The sequence below is a fragment of the Vanessa atalanta genome, chromosome 9 (assembly GCF_905147765.1).
Source record: "Vanessa atalanta chromosome 9, ilVanAtal1.2, whole genome shotgun sequence".
NCBI lineage: Eukaryota > Metazoa > Arthropoda > Insecta > Lepidoptera > Nymphalidae > Vanessa > Vanessa atalanta.
In genome coordinates, this window is record NC_061879.1 from 911,921 (window position 1) to 937,464 (window position 25,544).

At 31.7% G+C, this 25,544-nt stretch overlaps 1 protein-coding gene across 1 annotated transcript in view; it reads left to right on the plus strand.

Annotated features, from left to right (window-relative positions):
• Positions 1-25,544, plus strand: part of LOC125066315 (phospholipid-transporting ATPase IF) — a 29,274-nt gene that overhangs the window by 1,611 nt on the left and 2,119 nt on the right. The window contains exons 2-13 of the mRNA XM_047674357.1: positions 12,374-12,572; positions 14,230-14,355; positions 16,895-17,116; positions 17,636-17,815; positions 18,267-18,572; positions 18,793-19,040; positions 21,269-21,685; positions 21,992-22,163; positions 22,501-22,691; positions 23,154-23,435; positions 24,284-24,420; positions 25,021-25,156. Of these exons, the coding sequence (XP_047530313.1) occupies positions 12,374-12,572; positions 14,230-14,355; positions 16,895-17,116; positions 17,636-17,815; positions 18,267-18,572; positions 18,793-19,040; positions 21,269-21,685; positions 21,992-22,163; positions 22,501-22,691; positions 23,154-23,435; positions 24,284-24,420; positions 25,021-25,156 (2,616 nt within the window). The remainder of the gene's footprint in view (positions 1-12,373; positions 12,573-14,229; positions 14,356-16,894; positions 17,117-17,635; positions 17,816-18,266; positions 18,573-18,792; positions 19,041-21,268; positions 21,686-21,991; positions 22,164-22,500; positions 22,692-23,153; positions 23,436-24,283; positions 24,421-25,020; positions 25,157-25,544) is intronic.

Consider the following 25,544-nt stretch of genomic DNA (forward strand, 5'->3'; position numbering starts at 1 on the left):
ATCGAACAGAGGCGAACTTTTCGGCTGATACATTGAATGTATCATCACATTGAAATAAATATACAATCGGCGAAAATATAACAAATGATATGCTTATTTCTAAGCCCTATTCAAGTTTGTGAGGTGAATATTTTTTTTTAATTCTTATAGTACTAACCTCTTAGTATAACCATTCGATTAAAATATGAATTATCAAAATCGGGTCACAATCGACGAAGTTCTCAAGTAACATTAACAAGAAATAAAAAAATTAAGGACGAATCGCCCACCTCCTAACCTCCTTTTCCTTTTGAAGTCGGCTAATACTTAATATTAAATGTTATGTACAAATTATAATAATAGTAATAATTACAAATTCTGTAATAAGGAATTTTATGAAAATTGTTTCAGTCTACTCTTCTATTAGTTTGCACGTGATTTTATGTGACGTTCTTGATTATTTCTCCTTTCATTGTGGACCATGATAAGGCCTTTACGTACTTCAAGTATCGTATTTCATTAAATTTACTATTTATAAGATACAATATTATCAACACCATATTTATTTATTTCAAGATTGTGAAAAAATGTTCTATTAAAGGATGTTTTTTACAAAATTAAAATATTTATATGTAGGCTTTTATAAGGACGTTGGAATCGACATTTTATAGGACTACATTAAATTTAGTCCTGTACCACCACTGTGTTTTGTACCACCGGTTTGGACTGTAGATTCTAACGAGGCGAAACTGAGTTAGACACTCAGTATTTTCCACGAATTGAATTACACACACACACACACATCAGCCCGCATTCGTCCACTGCTGGACATAGGCCTCTCCAAATGCACGTCACAATTTCCGCGTTGAATCGCAATCTCAATGTTTTGGGCAAAAAATGAACTAGTCAATGATTTTGATTTCAGTCTCAAAGAGATACAAACCAATGATGCAATCAATTCCAATATTGACTCAATTGTTTTCCTTATGCAAAAACGCAGAGATACAGTAACACCTTAACCTGATCTGATGGTCTGTTCAGACGAATGTTCATTAGAACTATAAATATTAATAAAGTACAAATTATATAATAGCGCAATGCTACTTTACCTACAAAATCAAATCAAATTATACTTTATTAAATTCAAATTAGGCTTATACAAGCACTAATTGAATTGTCATATCAAGTAAAGCTACCATCGTGCTACGACAAAAAAAACACAAAAAAACGGCATGAAAATCAACACTTAAAGTTCAAGTTATTTTCTAATATTTGATTAGTAATACACTACAGTAAATTAATATACTATAGTCAACAATAATTTGAATTAATGAAGTCTTTGATCATATATAAGATTTAAAAAAATAAGTTCCTATAACGATTTAACGATAATTCCGCTCATTACCCTGATGCGTAGCACTCCAGTAGGTATAAGATTTTTTTCCATATATGAAAAGTTCGATTCCCATACATAAAATTGATCACTAGTATCTCAATATCAATATCCTTTAAGTATCGTTTTTCATTGGTAAAGAGAATAGTTAATAAATTTTTACCTAAAAGATTTATATTATGTAAGTATTATATTATGACTTAAATTACTGTACCCTTCCCATATATGTAAATATTATGATCCTCTGCCCAAAGGTTGCCTGGAAGAGATCGCTGCTGAGCGATAAGGCCGCCTGTTGCACCTCATGCAACTTTGTGTAGCAATAATGTAATTTTTAGTTTTAAGTTTGGGTGCAATAAAGGATAAATAAATAAATAAATAAATAAAATAAGATAATATGTATTAAATAAGTTAAAAACACTGTGCGTCGCAAATTTATATCTAATCTATAAAATAAATAACAAATATCTTATAACATTTCTATTAAAGAAAACACGATTATTATTTTAATTTCTAATAGCAACATATTTTATTACTTTTAATTAGTTAATAGTGGTAGGGCTGTTGAATTAATTGCACGATGCAATTACAGCTTGTTATAATTATAGTGGACATCATTTATAAAATCTTTGACAATCGAGCACGATACTTTATGAAAAAAAGATTACATCATATTTTATACAACAATTTTATCTATGGTATAATTGACAAAAGAATAAAGAATGAGCTATTTATTTTTTAAATATAAAAATGATATTGCTTTTCACTACGCCCAGGAATATTAATAATCTTTAACAATTCTACGATGATTTTTATTGTAATTTAACATGCACATAGGACGTACGTCTATTAAATTCCATTGTCATTCAAACAAACTCATCTATTAAAAAATTAAATCATAAACTCGTTCAAGCTATTTTTTATCTATTAGGACGTCAAGATAAATAAAAAAAATTAAAACGAAAATTTATAAAATAACACACATTCATTTAGCATTAGAAAAAATGGAACTTTAAATAAAAAAACAAACAAAAAGTTTAATATATTTGGAAGATAATGTATCGAATTATTATTAAGATATACTTACTAAATATGTGGTTATATAAATTACCGCACTTAAATTTAGTGTAATTTGCTTGTATTATATTTATGAATATCATGTGTGACAAAATATTATTTTACAAAAAAAACAAAAACCGTCTTGAATAAATTCGAATGATGTTCGCTGTAAATTAACAATCTTGAAGTCCTATGTAATAGAAGGTACCTTAGACTAAGCTTATAGCTATACTGAACGCAAAAAAAATTTAAAATGAACATACATAAGAAGTATGTTACCTACTAAATACACACACAAGAATTAAGAAACTTTTTCCTATTTTAAGACGATTAAAAATATCAATCTTAAAATGCAATTAGTTTACTTTATCTAAACTAATATTATAAATGCGAAAGTAACTCTGAGTGTCTGTCTGTATGTGTGCTCTTTCCCGGCCAAACAACTGAACCGAATTTGATGAAACTTGGCATAAAATAAGCTTGAACTCCACGGAAGGAATCTTACGATCAGTCCCTAAAACGCGAGCGAAGTCGCGGCGTACTAATTTATTACATATCTTTGTTAAACGTATTACTTTTACGAAAAAAAAGACGGTGAATATGTTTTTATCGAATGCGACTCATTCTTGTCATAAAGACCCAGGGAAAGTGATCATTTGCGAATGTCAGATGGGAAGGATCTCACGATGCCGACGTCGCTTGACATTGAAACCGCTACCCATGTTACGAGTGCTAGTGCTACAATGACGCATCCCTTCGACAATTACTGAGGAGGGACTCACAGATGAGGGTAACTTATATCCCAATATTTATAACTTTTATTTTGTGAATACATTTTTTATTAATAATAGGTTGGGAAATTTTGTAATGTGTTTTGTAATAAAAAAATAATAGCTATATCGTTCGTAAAATGTATATTTGAAGTGGCTACGTACATATAAATTCTGCGCTAATTATTTTTTATTGATATGTAATCAATATATATTTTTTATTTCTTGTAATTTAACATTAAAAAAATAAGTATTATATTAGGAAAACCCAGCCCCTAAAACTTTCATTTGATATCAATTGTTTGCCAACTATTTAAACGAGAAAAAGTATTTAACAATTTTGGATTAATAAAGTTTTTAAATAAGATAACCGTGTATATGACAAATAATGACTTTAATTAATGTAACGATCAGAAATATTATATACTAACAAAACCCGAGGTTTCGAACACATCGAAATCAGATTCGAATATCCTCCAAAATTTCTCAGTGCGATTTTTTTTTAAGTTTACTTTGCATTATTTTTAAAATACATAGTTATATTAAATACTTGATTGCAACGCAAAAGTTCGATCTCAGTACGCACCTCTTACTTTTCGAAGTTAATGAGTCCGTATCGATCAGTGACTTTTCACTTGATTTGTGACATGTGGTAGGACTTCGTGCAAGCCATGGGTACGATATTTTACAGCTAAACAACAATACTTAGTATTGTTGTGTTCAAGTTAGAATGGTGAGTGAGCCAGTATAACTATAGGAATTATGGACATATTTTATCTTAACTTTCAATATTCATGGCGAATTGACGCTGTAATTAAAGGTAATTATATTTTGTTGTAGCGCCAATGTCTATGGTCAGTGGTGGTTACTTAACATCAGGTAGTCCATGTACATACGTATATATTAAAAATAAGATAGATAAATAGTATCGCGGCCTCGTTTTTTAGATTAACTTCATTTTTAGCACCCCTGTGTTATTTCTGGATAAATTCGTTCTCCGAAGGTTTAAGAGTTATTAAAATCAGTTCTGTAAGTACAGACAACAAACGAATAAAAAGTTCCTCTTTACATTATCCCATAGGAACACAGGTGCATTCCAGTCGGTATAAAAGAAACCTCTGACATTCTCTGTGCCCTAAACTGTCACTAAGCAAAAATCATGTTAATGCTTTCCTTAGTGTAAGACAAAAACAAAATCTGTGGGATAGATTTTTGTGCATAAAAAGTAACATATATATGCTATTTCAGAATTTAATCTCTAATCTCCGTGTCAAAAATCATCCCGATCAGTTCATCAGTTCTGGCGCGATTAAGTCACAAACATCCATCCAAACATTGCATTTATAAACCTAGAATTATATTATAAGACCATTTAATTTCATCAAGCAGATTTATTTTTCACAAGTTTTTATTTAACTTTATATGCACGAAATAAATATCAACAATTTTTCAATCCAATTACACCTAACCAAATTAGATAAAATTCAATTTGTTTTTGGGATAAGACGATCTATTATAATTAATTTGATTAATTACGGTACCTACATAAATCTATTAAAAGCTTATTTTCAATATATATTATCATATTATATGAACTTAAAAATCATTTAAATCTTTCATTATGAATTCCCTTCGTATTCAAGTTAAGTGTTTATTTTTTATTACAAGTTATAAAGTAGGTTAAATAAAAGCTTATAAGTAAGTTACTTTGATAAATTATGTAAACGATGCTTATTAAAGGGAATCGTACAATTGAATAACTTACTAATAATTAGATACTTTGATAATTTGTTTATACCGAATAGAATAAAAAAGTCTTTTAAATGTTTACAGCACGAGTTTTTTTTTTATTTATGATGGAAACGGTAAAAATCTTTTTTCGGAAGATATTTTTGACAAACAAGCTTTGAAAGTAAGAGTGCGTATAAAATCCTTTGCTCGTCAAAACCTCTCCTCTTAAGGAATAGGCCTTGAGTTTCTCCACCACGCACGATCACGATGTTTCCTTGTAAATTAAAACTCAATGGTGCGTGCGTGATTTGAACCAGGGTCGAAACGCAAACTATTAAGAATCACGTGTTCTGTCTTAGTAACCTTCTTTATTTTGGTCTTCTTTTTCTTTAGCAAACAAAATACTCTATTATACGTATGACTGTACATTGTAGCGGTGTCAGATTTTAACACAGTTATTTTGTTTTTATTATTTGACTTTTTTCCTGTTATGGTTGAAATCTATTCCAACCGTAACAGGAAAAAAGTCAAATAAACAATATTTGACAGCAAATTGACGCGCTATCATTGGTCGAGAGCTTGATTAATCTATGATATTCAGATATGAATTTGCGAAAAAATGGCGATTTGATCGTCGACGAAACTGTTATCGGAATTTTGGAAGTAAAATTAAACTGGAAATAAGTGGTTAAGTGCAGTTGTGTTATATTATAAATAAAGATATATTAATCATAAATTCTTAGTAGTGCACAAGCTATAGCTTTAGCAGTTATAGCTGAGTTATTAGAAAATTGCATGAATTTGTTTATCTTTTTTCCTACTTCCATTGGAATAGGCTATATATTGTATTATTATTTATATTAATTTAAATAAAACACATTGTCTATAAACATGTGTATATATATATATAAAGCAAAATACTGATTCACTGATTAATCATGAAATTTGTCAGGTAGGTTCCTTATAGGATGAAGAAATCCGCTAAGGACAGATTTCACCCCTAAGGGGGTAAAACGGGAGTTGGAAGTTTGTGTTTTATAACTTTCGCGTGGATAAAGCGGAAGGTTGGTATAGAAGTTCGTATTGTCTATATTAGAAGTCGGTACGATTGCCATTATAAGCGGTTTTTTCTACCTCATGGTAAATGATCACCACTGCCGATAAACATTGACATTGTAAAAAATATTAACCATCGCTTACATTTTCGATGCCCTTTATGTGACGCTGGTTCACTCACCTTTCAAATCAGAATAAAACAAAACTATATATTACAGTTTGACGTTAGAATATGTCGTAAGTATACTACTGCTACGTTAAGAGACTCTGTTGTATCATTACGATTCAAAAAAGTTTGTAATCTGTACATTCATCCATACTTAATAAAATAAGGAACTCCTCAATTGTAGCGTGTTTGTAGTTCGATATCGTCGACTGTTAATTGATTTGTATTAATCTATTTTAATGAAGAGGTTATTATTTGTAGGTGGTTCTATCTTTTATTTAAACGACCTGGAGGCAATCATTTAATTCCCAAGGTGAATAATCACCTATAAAATCGATAGTTTTATAGTACTCTTGTGGTGGTTAATTATGATGCACGCAATTAAAGCATATTTGTGTGAAAAATTGTCCTAGTATCCTTCAAAATTGGTTGCAAGATTTTGCTCTGAAATAATTCGTTGGTTGTAAATTACATATTAATATTAGCTGAACCCGTGGCTAGGCCCGCGCGAAATTTATAAACACACAAACTTCCAATCCTTTTTTTACCCCCTTAGGGGTTGGGGTTCGTAAATGTTTCATATCTTAGTGGATGTCTACACCCTACAAGAAATCTACCTGCCAAATTTCAAGCCACTGATACTGTTCCAATGACTACTCATTAATTCTATATTCATTCTATAACTAAACTAGAGATGCAGTTTTTTTATATCATAGTTCTGCGGACGAACATATGGGCCACCTGATGATCACCACCGCCCGTTATCAATAACCTTGGGACCTAAGATGCTATGTCCCTTGTGCCTGTAGTTACACTGGCATATTTATCTTTGTAATTTTAGGGTTTAGAGTAGAACATTTGGGTATATTAAAATAATTGCAGAACCTGACAGCCGTTATGTCTGTACATATTTACCAATTAGTCTAGACATCGGTTGAATGGTATCGAAGTTGATTTTGTACTGCGCCATCTTTCAGTGTGTAGCAACAAAAAAAGAATAAAATGAAGAAAAGAGGATTAAAGATAATCAACCTTAGATTTACCTACATATTCTATTTGATTTTGATTCACTGTATTATATACTTAATTCATTATTCGTTATTAGTATATTTATTTATAATACAATACAGTTCTACTTAAAAACTGAGGTATATCCAATTTAATTCCACTTCCAAAGTTCCGATAACTTCACCGACACACAAAACGCCATTTTTAAGGCCATTAAAGTCAAGTTATTTACAAAACAAAAACAATAAAAATATATATTTAAAAGATATTTATATATTTTCCATGATAATTTATTTCTTGTACAGTTATGTACCTTGACCGTCCCAATTAAACGTACTCGGTCTGATATGTTGCAAATATAATATATATTAAATTTTCTCGGATAGCGTTATTATCTTCAGTTAAAACTGAAGGAACACGAATTTCAGTCTTATGGTCAAAGTTACAAGCTCTTGGATTAAAGCAGTTGATCGGAGCAAGGCAATATTTATCAAAATGATACATTTTTATATAAAATTTATAATTATTAAACGGGCAAAGGCAGAATGAGTAGCTAGTATATTATAAACTGAAACACCAAATGTTCTTTCTCTCCATCATAAATGATACATAAATACTTAAACGACGCTAGCACTTTCCTCACAATTACCTCGGTCGAGAATTTTAATTAATTATTATGATAGCTGATATGCACACGTGTAGTGAAATATATTATATCGATTGTCCGTGCAGAGCTAGGAAGGCGATATTAGCCTTGAAATCACCCTTTTCTTGTCGAGCTGTCTCACGCTTCGCCTTCGACATACCTACACAGTTATATTATGGAAATCGTTTCTTTTTATCTTTCTCAGGACATCTATTAAATTATTACTTATTAAGCTTATGTAATAACAATAAAAAGTCGCACCTGTAATAAATTTAAGATGATGACAAAGGCGCCTTGGAATCATTGTAATGAAATTGTAATTGTATTATCAAAAACGATTTTTGTAAATTAGAAGTTAAATTAATGATGGTCAATCTAAAAAGCACACAACATGTGAATTGCACTCTATATTCTTGGCCCTCGTGATCCAGCTCCGAAGGTTCAGGCTCAGGACCAAGCGCTTAACGAACTTACCGTTACAGAAGTGTACTACCAAAATAAAATTTGTAAACATAATACATTTTGGATAAAAATGTTTGGATTTAAGCTCGGTTTCCAAGGCAGGACTTATTTAGAACATTAATTGTGAATACTAACTTCCTTGGAAATCAGGTTAATATTAAAAGAGCAACTAAGAATGCGAGTTTCTTGCGGCTTCTTCTCGCTGAAAGCTGCTTTGAATCAAATATATTCGATTTGAATTACCTAATTCTCAGGACGCACAGAAATATTCACAACTGGATCCAAGAAAACGTTTTCATTTTAATTCGTCGGTTAGTTCATTTCCTAATAATTCGATACGTGTGTACGCTCAAGCCAGAATAACAATAATAACAGTTTTTTAAATTTATTTGGACACAAAAATCATACTTTAGCGAAGGAATTCTTAGACTTGTACGCCCTGCCGCTTCAAGATGCTAACACTCGTTAGGAAAGCTTTCGGCTTGTTACTTGTTTTACAACTACTATGGGGGTGGCTAAGACACTTATTTGTTAATGATGAAAGCAAGAATTAATTTAGCCAGTCCTTATTATACAAAAGTTATGAGTCGGGAAAGAAAGTAGATTAGTTAACATCTCTCGGAAATATATCGGTATGGAATCAAAAACAATTTTTCAGTAAAGCTTGATAGTGAGAAATATGATGATTTTTTTGTAGGCTGATAATTTGTGTGTTAAAAATGAAATCGGTCTTCTTTATTTAGATGAATATAATTTATCATAATAGATATACATACGTTGATGGTTTTCCCGGTACAGTTGTTCTATCTAATCAGAATAACTTGAGAAATCCCACTGAATTTTATCATATGTTCAAAGCATAAAGTGAAATCTTGATCAAATTAAAATTATTTAAAAAAGTGATTAGTCTGAAAAGGCCGGCAACGCACCTGCAAACCCCCTGGTGTTGCAGATGTCCATGGGCGGTGGTAGTCACTTACCATCAGGTGAGACTCCCGCACGTTTGCCACCTCTAACATAAAAAAAAAAAAAAATTGAATTGGTGTATGTCACCCGGGGCTATGACGTCACCAAACATCGAATAGGAACAATATTATTATATAAAAAAATCAATAATATTTTATCGTCTTTGTTAGTGTATTATTTAATCAAATATGATGTTATATGCGCGATTAGATTCTACGGCCAAATTAATGATATCAATGCTAGGAAGAGCGTACGTGGGCACCGAGCGAAGATAAAATTTATGGATAATACTAAGTTTGGATTATACACGATAGGTTATATAGGTACACATCAAAATGAGTACTTATATGAGAATTATTAATTAACTGTTGGATATATAAGAATTTAAAATAGTATATAGTATAATAGTATAAATGATGACCGCGTAGAATGATGGCAAGAATGCTAACAGCATATCCCCGTTGAATCGAAATCCCAGAGGATTTCTAATACCTGAAAGCTTAAAGTTATTGAAAGGTAATAAGATTATACTTAATAACAAAATATATACACAAACCTACCTAATATAAATAAAAATAATACATGAACTATAACTGTAAAAACATCTAACATCCAACCCCGTCTTAAATAACAAGTGCCTCCGTAAGCAGTGTTTTGGCGATCTAAAATTTTTTTTGCGAATATCTTTTGGGGCACTTCACCGATGGTCCAAGATTTGACCATCATCGGTATGGCACCCCACAACGCATGGCGCACTTCCGCAGCCTGGATTAAAATGGTCCTCTCCTATTTATAAAATATAAGATACTCGACCTAGCATAGGTTATACTATACCTATCCTCAATTATCGAATATATATAAAATTTCCTAACTGGATTGATAGAGTAATTCAGATATCCAGTCTATATATGCTGCTTAGTTAATCTAAAGCTATCTTAAAACTTATCCACCGGTCCACCGATTTACCTAACTCGCATCCAGTTTCCCATTTATCCGCCTAATTCCCCATCTATAAACCCATTGATCTCAATATATTTTACTATACCTAATCTTTTATAATTACCGATGATATCATCACATTGAAGAACCGTTTATTGTGAGCCGATTGCAATAAAAAACAAAAGAAATTTTAATCTTTAATATACAAATACGCAATTTATTATTTTATTATATAATAATATGTAGTTATAGATTAGAAAGTGTTTAAAAATATATCTTACAATATTATAATGAGGTACGTTTTAATCTGTGGTTTTATATTTTTTAAAGATAATAATTATTTTGACGGGTGTATTTCCGAATATTCCTTTCCAAATCCCAATTACAGTTGAGATTGGATCTAAGCAATCGAACCTAAATAATTAAGGTTGATTTTTTGCGTTGACGTATATTTCGACCTGATGATTACGAATATGTTTACTTTCAAGGTATTCACAAGATGAATTAAAATTAGGCACTAATTTTACTTTCATTCCACACAAAGATTTTTCTTCAAAATCTAGCGTTAAGTTAATATATAATACTATATAGTCTATAAGTAAGTATTATAAAGGCGACCACAAACATCCATTGAAACTATACGAAAGATTAAGAATTTGGAAAATAATTCTTATACGTCACGTTTACTTGAGTCGCCTCGTGTTAAGTTTGTTATTTTTAATAATTTCAATCGTTTATCGAACGTGATTTTATAATTAATTTAATCTTCAATGTTTTAAGTATATTTCCGTGTTTATCAATTAATTTGTGATAAGTTTTCTTTTTAAATAATTTGTGTATTACTGATACAATAATATCGTCAGTTACTAACATACCATTATTATTCATCGTTTTAAATATTAAATTTAGCAAGGGACATAGCCTCTTAACCTGACTGACGTTTGCCTCATGATTCATGTGTTATGGCCGGTCAGATCCATCAGTAGCCATGTCTTCACCGTAAGAAGCCTTTAGGTATATTTGATTGCAGTAGGAAGATGTGATGCCATTTCTTCTTTTTCAAATAAACTTCTTCTAATAAGGAACGGATATCCACTTAAAGTCAGATGAACGGATGTGCGTGAAAATGGCACGTTTACAATATATAATAGAGCGTTGGATGCACGGCTTCCTAATGACGGAATTTCGGAATCTATGACACCACATGTAGATGATGTGGTGCCAAAATGATGAAACCTTATTGAAATGAAATTTTTAATGTCAAATAGTATACAAATGAAATTTTTAATGTCAAATAGTATACATTATTTAAGTTAGAATTGGAGTTTGTTGATACCAATTTACTTTAATTTTGTTTAAATTTTTTTTTTTTTTTCATAGTACCTACCGCTCTCTACTCGGCCTGTGTAACAATTTAGTAAATGGCAATTAAGAATCCTCTTTATTTTTCTGCACATTTACGACAGGAGCTCTTCAAAATGCGACCTTAACCGATTTTTTATGTGCAGCTACCGTCCTATAATCACTGGAACAAAAATCGGCTTACGCTATTAACATATAAGATTGACATATTAACAAAAAATGCGTCGTTTTGCTGAGAACTTGTATTCGCTTTTGTTGCTTTACTATAAAGCTATTAATTTGTGCATATTAATTACATTTTCGAGTAACTAGTCGTATTTTCTTGATTAAGGCTACTTTATTATTTAGATTTCTCAAATAATATAAAAATATACTGACAAAATTAAACTTTGGATTCTACGTGCATGATAGTAGGTTTTATTTTATTATACGTTTTGTACATTCATTAGTCATCGCAATAAGACGCTCATAAGTGGTATGTGATTGACATTTTGGCAAGTTCCCTTCGCTTATCCCAATTATCTCATTAAAAAGCAAACCTAAACGCTATGAATGTCAAAACATAGTTCCAATTTTAAGATTAAATGGTGATTCCGTGTTTTTAGAGGAAGTATAACTAGAAAGATTAAGCACAATGTGTGGGGGTGTCTCATAGACGTGATACATGAAAAAAAAACGAAGATATGAACCTAATGCTAATTAATAACGTATTTGGTATAAAATGATTATTGTCATAAGTTTTCAATAAAAAGAAATCAGGATTTTTACTGTTATTAGTAACTTCAAAAATACCGTAGAAAATTGCCATTTTTAATTCGTTTCGTTTTTTTCTACAGTCGAACAAAGTATCAGCGGTGACGCAAACCCGGCAAATACATGTCGGTGTCGAGGAAGAAGATGGAAAGAGGAAGCATAACAAGATCAAAACTTCCAAGTACACCTTCCTCATGTTTATACCGAAGAACTTGTCGGAGCAGTTTCGGAGAGTGGTCAACTTTTATTTTTTAATTGTGACCGTCATCGCTATTGTCATAGGTAGGTTTTGATGTTGCTGGATTAAGAAGCTATCAGCTTAGCTTCGAGTATTCAAAAAAAATATGCTATGAGGTTAAATATGCATTAGTTTTTAAGGGCTTTTAATTTAGGCTATAAATTATGTTAATTTGAATGGGTCTTTTGTGCTGTATTTTTAAGCACAGTGATCCGATAATGGATAAAACTTATATTGATACGGTCGTACTTACTTATATATATAATATAATTATATATATTTTAAAGGCAAACAATTTTCTTATTCATTAATTATGGTAATTTTACATGTTTGTATGCAAAAATAAGGATTAATTTGCTCATTTTCTCAGACTATATATATATAAACGCAAAGTTTTTCTTTTCCGTCAAATAACTTACATGTTTATGGTAAATACTTACAATTTTTATGTATGTATATCCTGTCGGAAATTCAACAGATACTGACTCCACGCCATTTATCATCTATATAATCTCAGTCAAATAATTTAGTAATGATACTAATAGCCGATGATTGAGAGGAACGAAAGAGGAACGATTACGTAGCCCCAGAAACGATTTATAGACTTAGCGGTATCGGAAATATGACGTTATAAGCTTATCATTACTCGTCGACTTTTGTAATGATAATTACTGTTTCTATCAAAATAAACAATGATATTGTGTATATATTGGTTCTGCCTGGTAATAAAAACATGCATGCACACTAAAACAACAAATACCCGTATTCATGTGTTTTTACTCATACTCCTGTAGTGCGATTCTGCAAAACTACGATAGTTTTCATATCTGAACTAATTTCGACGTGACCCTGAATTGAAAAATATTTGGTATTCCGTAACCATATGTCATATCATGTGAAATGATAACTGAGATTCGAGACGATAACTTAACTATTCTTATTTACCGGTTTGTAAAGAAACTGATAAATGTTTTTGGATCAATAACGCAAAGTCATCAAGTATAACATTTTACATATAAAATTATTTCGCAATTGTATTCGTAATTATACACCATGAAACCATTCCATAATTTCGAAGAATCTTTCATTGACTTGAACGGTTTCAGGAAATTCCCTACCTATATTTTATCTATAACATTATCTAAAAACAAACAGTCATGGACAATCATCGTATAACAAGTATTTTAAAGGTAAATACTTAATTTTCCTTTTAAATGTACTATTGTAATTTTTTTATGTATCATAATTTCTTTACAGACGTTCTATCTGAGCCGTTGTTATATCATATTGTTTATAACTTTACGTTATTTTGCTCCCATATTTTATTACTAGGCAGCGTCTCAATCTGATTTATTGGATTGTAAATTGTTGGCGAAAATATTGCACTGAATTCTACGACGACGATATCTTGATTTACACGGAGTTTGTCTTTCTTGAGTGTTCCTTGGCCTTACTATGGAATTTGTAAAGTTAAGTTTGTCTTGAACCATTGCTCACCTGTAAAAGTTGAACCACTATTGGCAAGGTGAACCACAATGAGCCAGTCAATAGTTTAGTTAAAATTTGTGCACAAATCTTCAAATTTTTGTTATGATTTCGATTCCAAAAGTGCTCTTAAATAAAGATCAAAAATCAGTATTAGAAAATTATACCGATATTATCTTTGCAAATATGACTTATATATTATTGTTTTTGTTAAAGACAGTCCCGTATCTCCGTTTACCAGCATCGCGCCTTTAAGCTTCATGGTTCTAGTGACGGCTGTCAAGCAGGGCTACGAGGACTGGCTCCGGCATAAAGCAGACAATAAAGTTAACAATCAAATCGGTAAGCTATTTTTCTATATTGTTTAATAAATATGAATGAGTAGTTTTTGAGATTAATTTATTCCACTGGTCGAATTGTCGCGGTGGTATTTAAGAACTCAATTTACTTATATAATTAGTTACGTCGCTTTAAGATACCGTGCTTAAGATATATTCCTACTAGATTAGGTTAATTTGTGTTAACCTAGTGCAACAATCACTTAAATAATATGGTTAGGCATAAGTTATTATAATTAATTTACTGTGATCTCCCTTCGTCTCGGCTAGTAAATAATGAGTAAGATCCACGATTGACCTTTGTAAATGGTAATCCTACTGTGACATCAAAAGATTAAAACAAACTCATATACATGAATCCTTCTTTGGAATTGAAATTGTTTATATACGTACATATATTTCTTATAGTTTCAAAGAAATCGTGATAAGTTAGAGGTACAATAGTCTAAATTTATATTATGAACTTAAACTTCTCAGGGAGTACTAGAACTATCCGAAAAATATTTTTCCATTAGTTTATTGAGCAAAGCATATAATATCACCTTATGTTATTTCTGACGTTTACTTTTGACGTTGAATACACATTATAACAATATAAAATAGAATATAAGAGTTTAAGAATAAACAACTGCATTGCAACAATTCCAATCCTTATCGAGGACGGTCATTGCAGGAATTCAATTGGGTGCTAGTCCTAAGTTTTATTTCACAAGACGTCAAAAAAGACCGTGATGCCTATATTTTAGTGGCGTGATTAGAACGCGTGCAGAGCGTAGATGGCCTGGTGGTTAGAAAGCGTGCATCTTATCCGATAATTGCGGGTTCAAACCCATATTTCTCTTTATAATTTATCTCGTGCTCGGCGGCGAAGGAAAACATCGTGAGACACAAGCTGTTACTGTGTCCATATTTTAAAATGATTAAAGTCTTATCAAATGAAATGAATACATCGTCTGATACACAACATTGCAAAATAGAAAACTTGAACTTTAAAAGTAATGGTACCCACTTCAGATAAACGAAATTTGTGATTATCTTCTTATCTCTCGGAAACGGTGTTTCTTTCGCCTTGACTTATCTGTTTGTCGAGTTATGTTATCGCTGAGCTGATCTTGACTGGCGATTCTTAAACCGGCGATTTCTTGAATTTCACGTATTCCATGATATGATATTCCATGATAAAGAAAATCTTTCAATTTTTTTTTACCTTTTTAGGAAGTAGCGCTTGCCTAGTTTATAACACTTTGTAATTTTTTATCTAAGTCCACGTAATCTATTCGACATAGCTATCACGATTAAATTAAAGTCTGTTATCAGGGCCGGATCTACCATATGGCTTTTTGGGCTTCAACCCAAGGCCCGTGGATTCAAGGGGGCCCCAGATAAGTCAAGGCAAAGTCAAAAATAGAAGATAATACGAAATAATCCATTTTTTTTTTAGTTATTAAATTAAACAGATCGTATGGTTTGCAACCTTTCGAGTCCTGCAATTAATCAAACCCACTTAATTGATTTAATTCTAGTCTACGTTCAGATATGTCTTAAGTGGGCCCCTAAGTAGTGTTAGCCCAGGGCCCTCTAAACTTACGGTCCGGCCCTGTCTGTTGTTGTGGTTGTGTTACAGTGATAGTATTTGTTTTACATACGAAGTATTATATTTAATGATCTTAAGAGCATATTCTAAACAAAGCTTTCCGTATCAGTTCCGAAATATTTATAGCATTGTAAAGATAACAAACTTAAAGACTCCTTTGTTTTACTGGATAACAAACTTAAAGACTCCTTTGTTTTACTGGTCGTTACACCTACTATGTATATATTTATCACTATTGAGTCTTGAGTCTTGTTTACTTACTATTTACACTATACACTGATTATTATTATAGTCCTTCCGGTCTGCTCTAACACAACTTACTGACGTGCTATAAAATATTATATAAATTACTAATCAAAGACAATTTTAATACTTTTTACAAATGTGAAAATGTGTAGTTACTTGATTATTATATTCAACTATAGATACGTTCACTCAGAAAGACGAGCCTCAATGTTAAATTATCGGCATATAATCGACAAATGTAATCAAATCTGATTTTTTTTTCCTATCACTAATTGCTCATTTCACGCACACTAAGACATTTTGTAAACACGAGCGTCACTCATACTAATGCACATTGTCAATTTAACGTGGAGGGGCGCGCCTTCTCGCTTGTCAACGTTGACTTTTAATGACACACCTTTAAAAACCAACTTGTTCATGGTGATGATACCTGATGACTACGGCTATGGCTGGCAACTTTAAAGCAGAGTTCTCTGCGTTTGAGATATAATAGTCAACACGCCTTTCGTCAATTTCGGCTCTCCGATGATGGACATATCTTGGAAAATCGGAATTGGACCATTAATTTTTTTTTATTGAATTAAAAGAAATTGTTTTTTTGTTAGAAGAAGAATTATGTTAATAATTCACGGATTTATAAATTACATCTAAAATCAAACGACATAATTATACAATAATGTAACACAATCCTTTTTTTTGGCAGTGGAAACAGTCCACAAAGGTGTAATAAAAGAAGTACGGAATTCTTCAATCGCACCTGGAACGCTAGTTCGCGTGAAACGCGGTAGAGAAGTACCTGCTGATCTGGTGCTTCTGTGCGCAGCTGGCGAAAAGGGAAAATGTTACGTCACCACCGCCAATTTGGATGGCGAGACAAATCTAAAGACTGTGAGGGTCCCACCCCCATTTGTAGGATATACAGCCGGTAACTTTAAATATTTTCATTTGTATATTTATTAGATTTATTTGTGGGAAAATATAAATTAAAAAAAAATATAATTAATAATGTAGTAGCTATGAATCATTCGTGTTATTTATTACAGATCAATAAAAATAAATGTTTTATTTTGTTTAAAACGATAAGATAGTTTTTTGTAGTTTCATATCTGTTTTTTACAATGTGACTTACTACTAAAATTTGAATTTATAAACACAATTTATCGTATATCAAATTATTATTTATTGCGCTAACTCATTATAATTACTTAGATAACCTAGTAAAACTTATTATTCTATGAAAATATATTATATTATTATAACGAATAACTCAGTTTAATCTGTCCTTGAAGAAAGAAGATAAATTGATCACAATATATGTATTCAAATACAGATTTTAAGTCGGCACTTTACAGGTGATCGATAACGCCAATACTGAACTTGTCATCTTCTTATCACCCACGATAAATACTTCCAAATGAGTTTAATCTCCTTTTATTTGACCTAGATATCATACCGAACGGCATGCGTATAGAGGTCCCACATCCGATAGCAGATCTATACACGTTTTATGGACGTCTTGAGATACCCGGCTTAGACAGCCTGGCTCTGTCGACGGATAACATAATGTTAAGAGGATCCAGGGTTAAAAACACCGAATGGGCGATTGGTTGCGCCGTTTATACAGGTGAACTTCAAAATGTAATATCGTAGAATTTAAAATCATTTATTTTCCACCAATTACCATTAATTTTCCCGCCAAGCAGAAAAACAGTGTACTTTGCTTTGTAATTACACAAAGGATAAAATACCTTAGTCATCACAGTGATGGTGTAATGATTGATATGTCCTTCTTAAAATATCAGCGTGAAATACTTACTATTGAGTATTTAACAAAAAAAATAGTCTTTATATTCCAGTCATCAATGTCAATGAACAGGAGTGACTCGCTTGGCTCTGTTTGATTTCCGAGTAGGTATTTAATATATACACTTGAGGAATGAAATTGTACAAACTTAGGAAGTATATAATATTATTTACAAAACAAATTAAGATTTATCAATCATTAAAATGTATAAATTATAAATTTATGGTTACCTTAAAAATTTGCACGGATAAAATATAATATTGTGTTTCAGGAGAAGAGACGAAACTCGCTCTCAACTCAAAGTACTCAGGTAATAAGTTCTCATCGAGTGAAGCGGCAGTCAACAGATTCCTAATACTGTTCATCTACCTTCTTATCATAGAGATAACAGGATCATTTGTTGCCAAGGTCGTGATAGAGAAGTTAAACCCGGGACGGAACGAGTCTCTAGGAATGGAATCAACATTTTCTCTGAGCTTTTCGAGTATTTTACAGGATTTGTTTTCGTTCTTGCTTCTTTATTACTACATCATACCAATGTCCTTGTACGTCACGATTGAATTGTACAAATTTATCGGTGAGTTTATGTTACTCAATGTAATTAATACTCATAACGTAAATTTATATTGCTTTATCGTTGAGCTTTATTTGTCTATGTGTACATCAATGAAAGATATTCAAATTCTAAAATATTAAATATGTTTGGCGTATATATTATTAATACAGCTCATAAATATCTCACAGCTGGACAAAGGCTAATATGTATTTGATATTAAGTACATTATGTCAATTTCAAGGTGCGCTGTTTATCGGATGGGATGACGACCTTCGATGTGAGGAAACTGGAAGACCAGCGATAGCGAACACGTCTGATCTAAACGAAGAATTGGGTCAAGTGGAAGTGTTATTCTCAGATAAAACAGGAACTCTAACTAAGAATCTCATGGTGTTCAAAGCGTGTTCCATCAAGGGTCAAATTTATGAGGAAAGAGATTCAAAGTTGTACGACACGGAGCGGTTCGACGAGCCTTTAGACACATTTCAGGTCAATATTTAGTTTTATATTTTAATAAATATAACTTACTAATAGTATTGGTAAATCTTTATATATATGCGTTTGGGTGATTACTTAATTAATTCTCGTTAATTACGCTATCATCATCCCATAGTTTATATGGGCGAAGATGACCATTAGACCAATTTCGTCTTTTTACTTCAGGTCAATTGAAACCTGATTCAGATACTTCAGGTCAATTGAATTGAAATATTTAAAGAAAGAAAATTCAAATCAATAGTTTTGTCTCGACTTTGATTGGTTGACATTTTCTTGCTATCACTAAGAAATTTCGGTTTATAAGTCTCACTTAACTATTATTTACTATATATCTACGTTATTACTTAGAAGGTTATTCGCCCTACTCTTACTTAGCCATTTGTCATACCTACCATCAAAAAAACTAATCAAAGACACTGATATTTAGACATAGACAATTTTACTACTTTTAGCATTTAAAAAGTGAATAATCGCTATATTTTTTTAATATTAGATCCTTGATTATCTTGTTTGAGAACAAACTACGCGATTTTTTTATAATTATTTAGTATTCTATAATTGCAGATAAAATAATACTCAATAATTTATTTTTTGTCTTTTTCCAGTGACTTATGCTTATATATACATACGTATAAGTTTCACTAAATATTTGCTTAACGTGATAATAAAATCGTGGCTATAATCACCAGATAAAGTAACACGGGCAATGACATTAATAATAATTATAATAATATATATACATAAATTGGGAGAGACAATACAGTTTTCTCTTCTGGTTAACAACCGATTGTCTTTGTTTGATATCAATACACTAGTGATAGAGAGACTTACGACTTAATGTTATCATTTTCAATTTGATACGTAATTTCTAGGAGAACACTTACAAAAAGACAAGATAAAAGAGCTAAAGTTCTAAGACTTTCATAGTTTTAGAGGCATTTCGCTTTACGAAACTAATTACTTTACCTTTACATTTAAATATAACTTGTGTGGGGGGGGGAATAAATACAGAACCGATATGATTTCGTGATGTTAGGGCTTTGTGCAAGCTCGTCTGGGTAGGTACCACCCACTCATCAGATATTCTACCGCCAAACAGCAGTACTCAGTATTGATTATTCCGGTTTGAAGGATGAGTGAGCCAGTGTAACTGCAAGCACAAGGTATATAACATCTTAGTTCCCAAGGTTGGTGGCGCATTGGCGATGTAAGGATTGATTAAAATTTCTTATAGCGCCATTGTTTTTGGGCGGTGATGACCACTTACCATCAGGTGGTCTGTCGGTGGGTCATTTATTTTATATACTTAAACATAATACGTAGATAAAATTAAAACATTCGAGACTAAACCTTGAATATTGTGATGTATTGATGTATGTTATCATTGATAACATTTGAAACATTTTTTTCACTGAATGTCAACATTAAATATAGTTTTCCTCAATTTTGAGACAACTGTACGATAACAATCAACGAATATTTAATCGTTAAGATAAAACTAAAACATAATTTAAATCATTATACATAAATATAATGAAATAGTTTTATTTTTAAATTGAAGATAAGTAAAAATTTATTATCTAAGACCGTTGCGGGCAATATTGGTGGGTTCCGTAGCTAGCCGTATTTACCCTAAAAGAGATTTAAATCATATAGACGAAATACTTTACAATCACGCGGCCCATTTGCTCGTCCACCTACCCCGGATAAATCTTTTATTTATTATATATAATAACTTTACAAGCGGTTACCATTAAAATCAGTTGTGTGTATGAAAAAAAAAAAAAATTACATATGCGTAAATGCTAAATGCTACATAATTATAATCAATAAATATCTTCATATTTCTTCAAATGAAAATATGCTATAATACAAAAAAGGGGGAAAAACGTCACAGAGGCACATCAAGCTACAAATACCTGATGGATTCATCCTCTAATTCGCTAATATAGGATATTATGAGATCTTTCTCTTGTTACAAAATGGTCCTGAATTTGAACTCTGAATTGTATTCTTACTAACCTCAGTTATTTCAGTTTGGTGAAGATACTTAATTGAACTTTTTATATAGTGATTTTATCACTATTCTCAAATTAATAAAATCTTATTAATCCAAATAATATTTGAACCAACCTACATAAAACGTATTTCATTCATTTGTGTTTTGATTTATAACGAGGCAACAACAGGTTAACTGTAGCGACTATTTTCTATTTCAGACAGACATTAGATTTTTCTTCACAATCCTCGCTCTATGTCACTCGGTACAAGTGTCCAGTGAAGATATGAAAAAATTAAGCGCAAGGTTCTCTGGTAATGAGAATTTACAAATTATGAATATATTCCGAAGAAAGAAACAAAACAAATTAAACAATAAAAGCGTACTTGAGGACATGACGTGGAATGCGATCATGCACGATATCGGTAGTAAAATGGACTATCAGGGCAGCAGCCCAGACGAGAAGGCTCTCGTCGAAGTAGCGGACAGAGTTGGCGTTACTTTCTTAGGGGAAGAAGGGAATACTTTAATGCTCAGGATTGGAGAAAATACTGAACTGTATGAAAGATTGCAAGTTATAGAATTTACGTCGGAGAGAAAAAGAATGTCGGTCATTGTCAGAGACAAGAATGGGAAGGTTAGATTTTTTAATTCATTTTTTTTTGTTTAACAAAACTAGAAGCTACATGAAAACGGTTTCATTATAAAAAAATAAGGCATCTTCCTTATGTTCCTTATATATAGATTTATTAATCGTGTTTATAGACTGATAAAGTCAGTTTCATAGAATTGGAATATATTATGGTAAGTTCTCGAAAATACTTTTTTATTATTTAAAAAAAATATATATAGTACACAAATCACTATGATTTTTTGTGGGATCCGCGCCATTGTTTTCCCCACTCATCACTATATCTTATCATAGAATTACCTTTTGTTTTAGATATGGTTGTTTTGCAAGGGTGCTGAGACATCAGTTTTTCCGATTTGTAAAGACACTGCTCTCATAGATGAGACTGATAGAGATATAAATATTTTTGCAAACAAAGGTTTAAGAACGTTAGCGATAGCATACAGAGAAATACCAGAGGATGAATACGAAAGGGTATCTGAATGTAAGTACAAAATAATCACAGACAGAAATTTTATTTAGTAGACAATTATTCCTATGTGGAATGAGTAGTGAATGATCACTATTTATTCCAATCGTTTGGTTGTTGTTACTTGGTACTTGGGTGAACGAGCGAGGATCAACAAAGGATATGTCCTTTACATATTAGTTTTCTTGAGTGGCGTAGCATTGACCATTATTTCTGGTTGCCTTATATCCTTAATATCTCAGAGCCAGAGATTTTATTAAACTCTTAAAATTATAATTATAAAAGTATAGGAATAGATTTACTTAAAATTTTACGAAGGAGTAGTTAAAGGTTTTTTTTTCATAATATTCAGCGATCAAAAGTATAGATGGCAAAAGCGCAGAGGCGCTACAGCAGGTTACGCAGCAGTACCGCGTGCTGGAGCAACAGCTGACCCTGGTGGGTGCAACGGCGGTGGAGGACTGTCTGCAGGACGGCGTCGCCGACGCACTCGCCGCGCTGCGCCGCGCCGGCATACGCACCTGGGTGCTCACCGGAGACAAGGTCAGGTGATGCTAATATGTATGTGCGGACCAAATTAAAGGAGTTATACTACACCTGAACACTGTCTTATTCTCTCATTCAGATTCCAGGTTAATTGGTGAGAGATCTGATAAACCACCCAGTTTGAATCCTAGGGTGCTATCATGTGAACGACGAGACCAATAGAACCTAAATCTATTTAAAATAAATTAATTAATGTTCTTAGACCATGTTGTTTCTTCAAAACTATTGAATTATGAATGAAAACTGCAGTCTTGACCTTAATAATGCTGTTATTTCCAATAATATACCATATATAACAATATTTGTTTATTCCATTCTCTTATACACGATGACTTATCAGTGAATTGTATAATTATATAATATATTTAAATTTCTTAATAAATAATTGTTCAAAACAAAAAGGATAAGTTTCCTAATAAGATTTAATCAGTTCTAAATATACAAATCTTCTAATTGCAGGTAGAAACAGCGATAAACGTCGCCCAATCTTGTGCACACATTTCCGAAAATGATAGACGAATGTTTCTCGTGAATATAGATAATGAGGAAGCATTGGAGGCTAATTTAAATATCTGTCAGCGAACATTACAGGAACCAAGTTACAGAGATTTTACGCTGATAGTCGACGGTATGAGTATGAGTTGCATCCTGGATAAACCGTTCGCGAGTACCTTTGTTGACATATCTATGAAGTGTGACGCGGTGCTGTGCTGTCGACTGTCACCCATACAAAAAGCGAAAGTGAGTTAATCCAATACAAATCTTATGTATTAATAGCGTAAGCCGATTTTTGTCCCAGAGATTTAAAAAAAAGTCCCATAAAAAGGTTATGGTCTCATTTAGAAGACCTCAAACCGTAGACGTGCAGAAAAATAAAGAGGATTTTTTATTGCAATTTACTAAATTATTACAATTTATCAAAGAATTAATTTTAGAGAGCGGAAAAAAGTTATTAACCGCTTAGAGAGCATGTTAGGTTAGGCTGTATAATAAAAAAGGAAGAAAAACGTAACCAAAATTAAAGTAAATTGTTTTCTACAAACTCCAATTCTAGCCGAACTGATGTAAACTAGGTATTTGAAATTAAAAATTTCAAATTCATCTTTAAATTCATCAGGTTTCATAATTTTAGCGCCAAATGTAGATGAGTGACATGCAGTTTACAATGAAATTAAATGTAAATAAAGCCTATAAATATAAATATTTTAAATTAACATGGTTATTTTTATTACTAACAGTATTTAAAACGGAATATTTACCATCTTTTTTATTTCTATTTGGTGGATATTCTCGTGAACAAGACATTCGTAGATAATGTCGAAATATCGAGCTCCACCAAATGAAAATATAAAACATGGTAAATATCCCGTTTTAAATACTGTTAGTTCTAAATAATATTTTAAATCTCTTCCATATTACCTTGTTTGTTTATATTTATTACTTTAGTGTACGTATAAATGGTAGCAAATAAATAAATTATTATTGTATTAATTATAAAGTCGTGATAGGACCCTAATGTGATATTACAAATAGGCTAATTCTATAAACAGTTTTTCAAATAAATAATTATTTTTGTTTTGTTATTCCAGATAGTTAAATTAATAAAACAAAGTCCAGAACGACCTATAACAGCCGCGATAGGAGATGGCGCGAATGATATCTCCATGATACAGGAGGCGCATGTCGGCTTTGGAATTTTCGGAAAAGAAGGCCACCAAGCTGCAAGGTACACTAAAAGCTAATACCTATTCGATTAAACCAGTGGGAAACATTAGTATCGTACATATGAACGAATCAGGGCCGGACCGTAAGCTTAGGGGGCCCTGAGCTAACACTACTTAGGGGCCCACCTAAGACATATCTGAAAAAACGTTAAATTAATTGAATGGGTTTAATTAATTGCAGGACTCACTGGACTGTAAACCATATGATCTGTTTAATTTATTAAAGTTATGCATTCTTTCGCATTATCGCCTATTTTTGACTTTGACTTAACTTAGTTGGGCCCCCCTTAAAACCACGGAGACCTGGCCTGAAGCCCAAAAAGCCTTATGGTAGATCCGGCCTTGGAACGAATACTTATAATATTCAGCACTCATGACTGATATAATTAAGTTGGCTAGCATACTTAAGTACATACATGATATTTTTATTAAGAAAAATGAAAGAGTTTGCAAAATAGAACAAATACCATTTTTTTAATTCAACTGTTAAAAATAAAGATTTATTTAATTTTATATGTTCTAAGGTAATCATTATGTATTTATTGATGGACAATTTGACAAGAACATTTGACGTGTAATCAGAATGAATGACGATATTTCAGATCAGCGGACTTTGCATTTACCAAATTCGCGATGATTAAGAAAATGTTATTGGTTATGGGACACTGGTACTATCAGCGGCTCGCTACACTCATACACTTCTTCTTTTACAAGAATCTAGTCCTTGGAAATATTATGGTTTGTTAATTTTATTATTATTAAAACACACTCGTGTTCAACATAAGAACGTTAAATTAAAACAATTAACCCAGTGATTGGACGTAGATAAGACATTATCAATTAATCCTATCATTAGTTAAAATTATACGATTTAGGCTCGGGTTTCAACACAGCTGTGATTAATCAATAATTGTAAACATTAACATCATTGTGAATCTGGTTATTTAAAAGAGCAATTATGCTTCTTGAGAGTCGTGCCATTTCTTTTCTCTAGAGGCTGCTTTCCGAAACGATGAAATATTGAAAAACTGACACTTAAAAATGCTTTATTGAAAAGTTTACTTGATTTATTTGATTTGACATAGAATATCACAGGCTTTAAATGGCAAAGTATTTTCAGAAATTT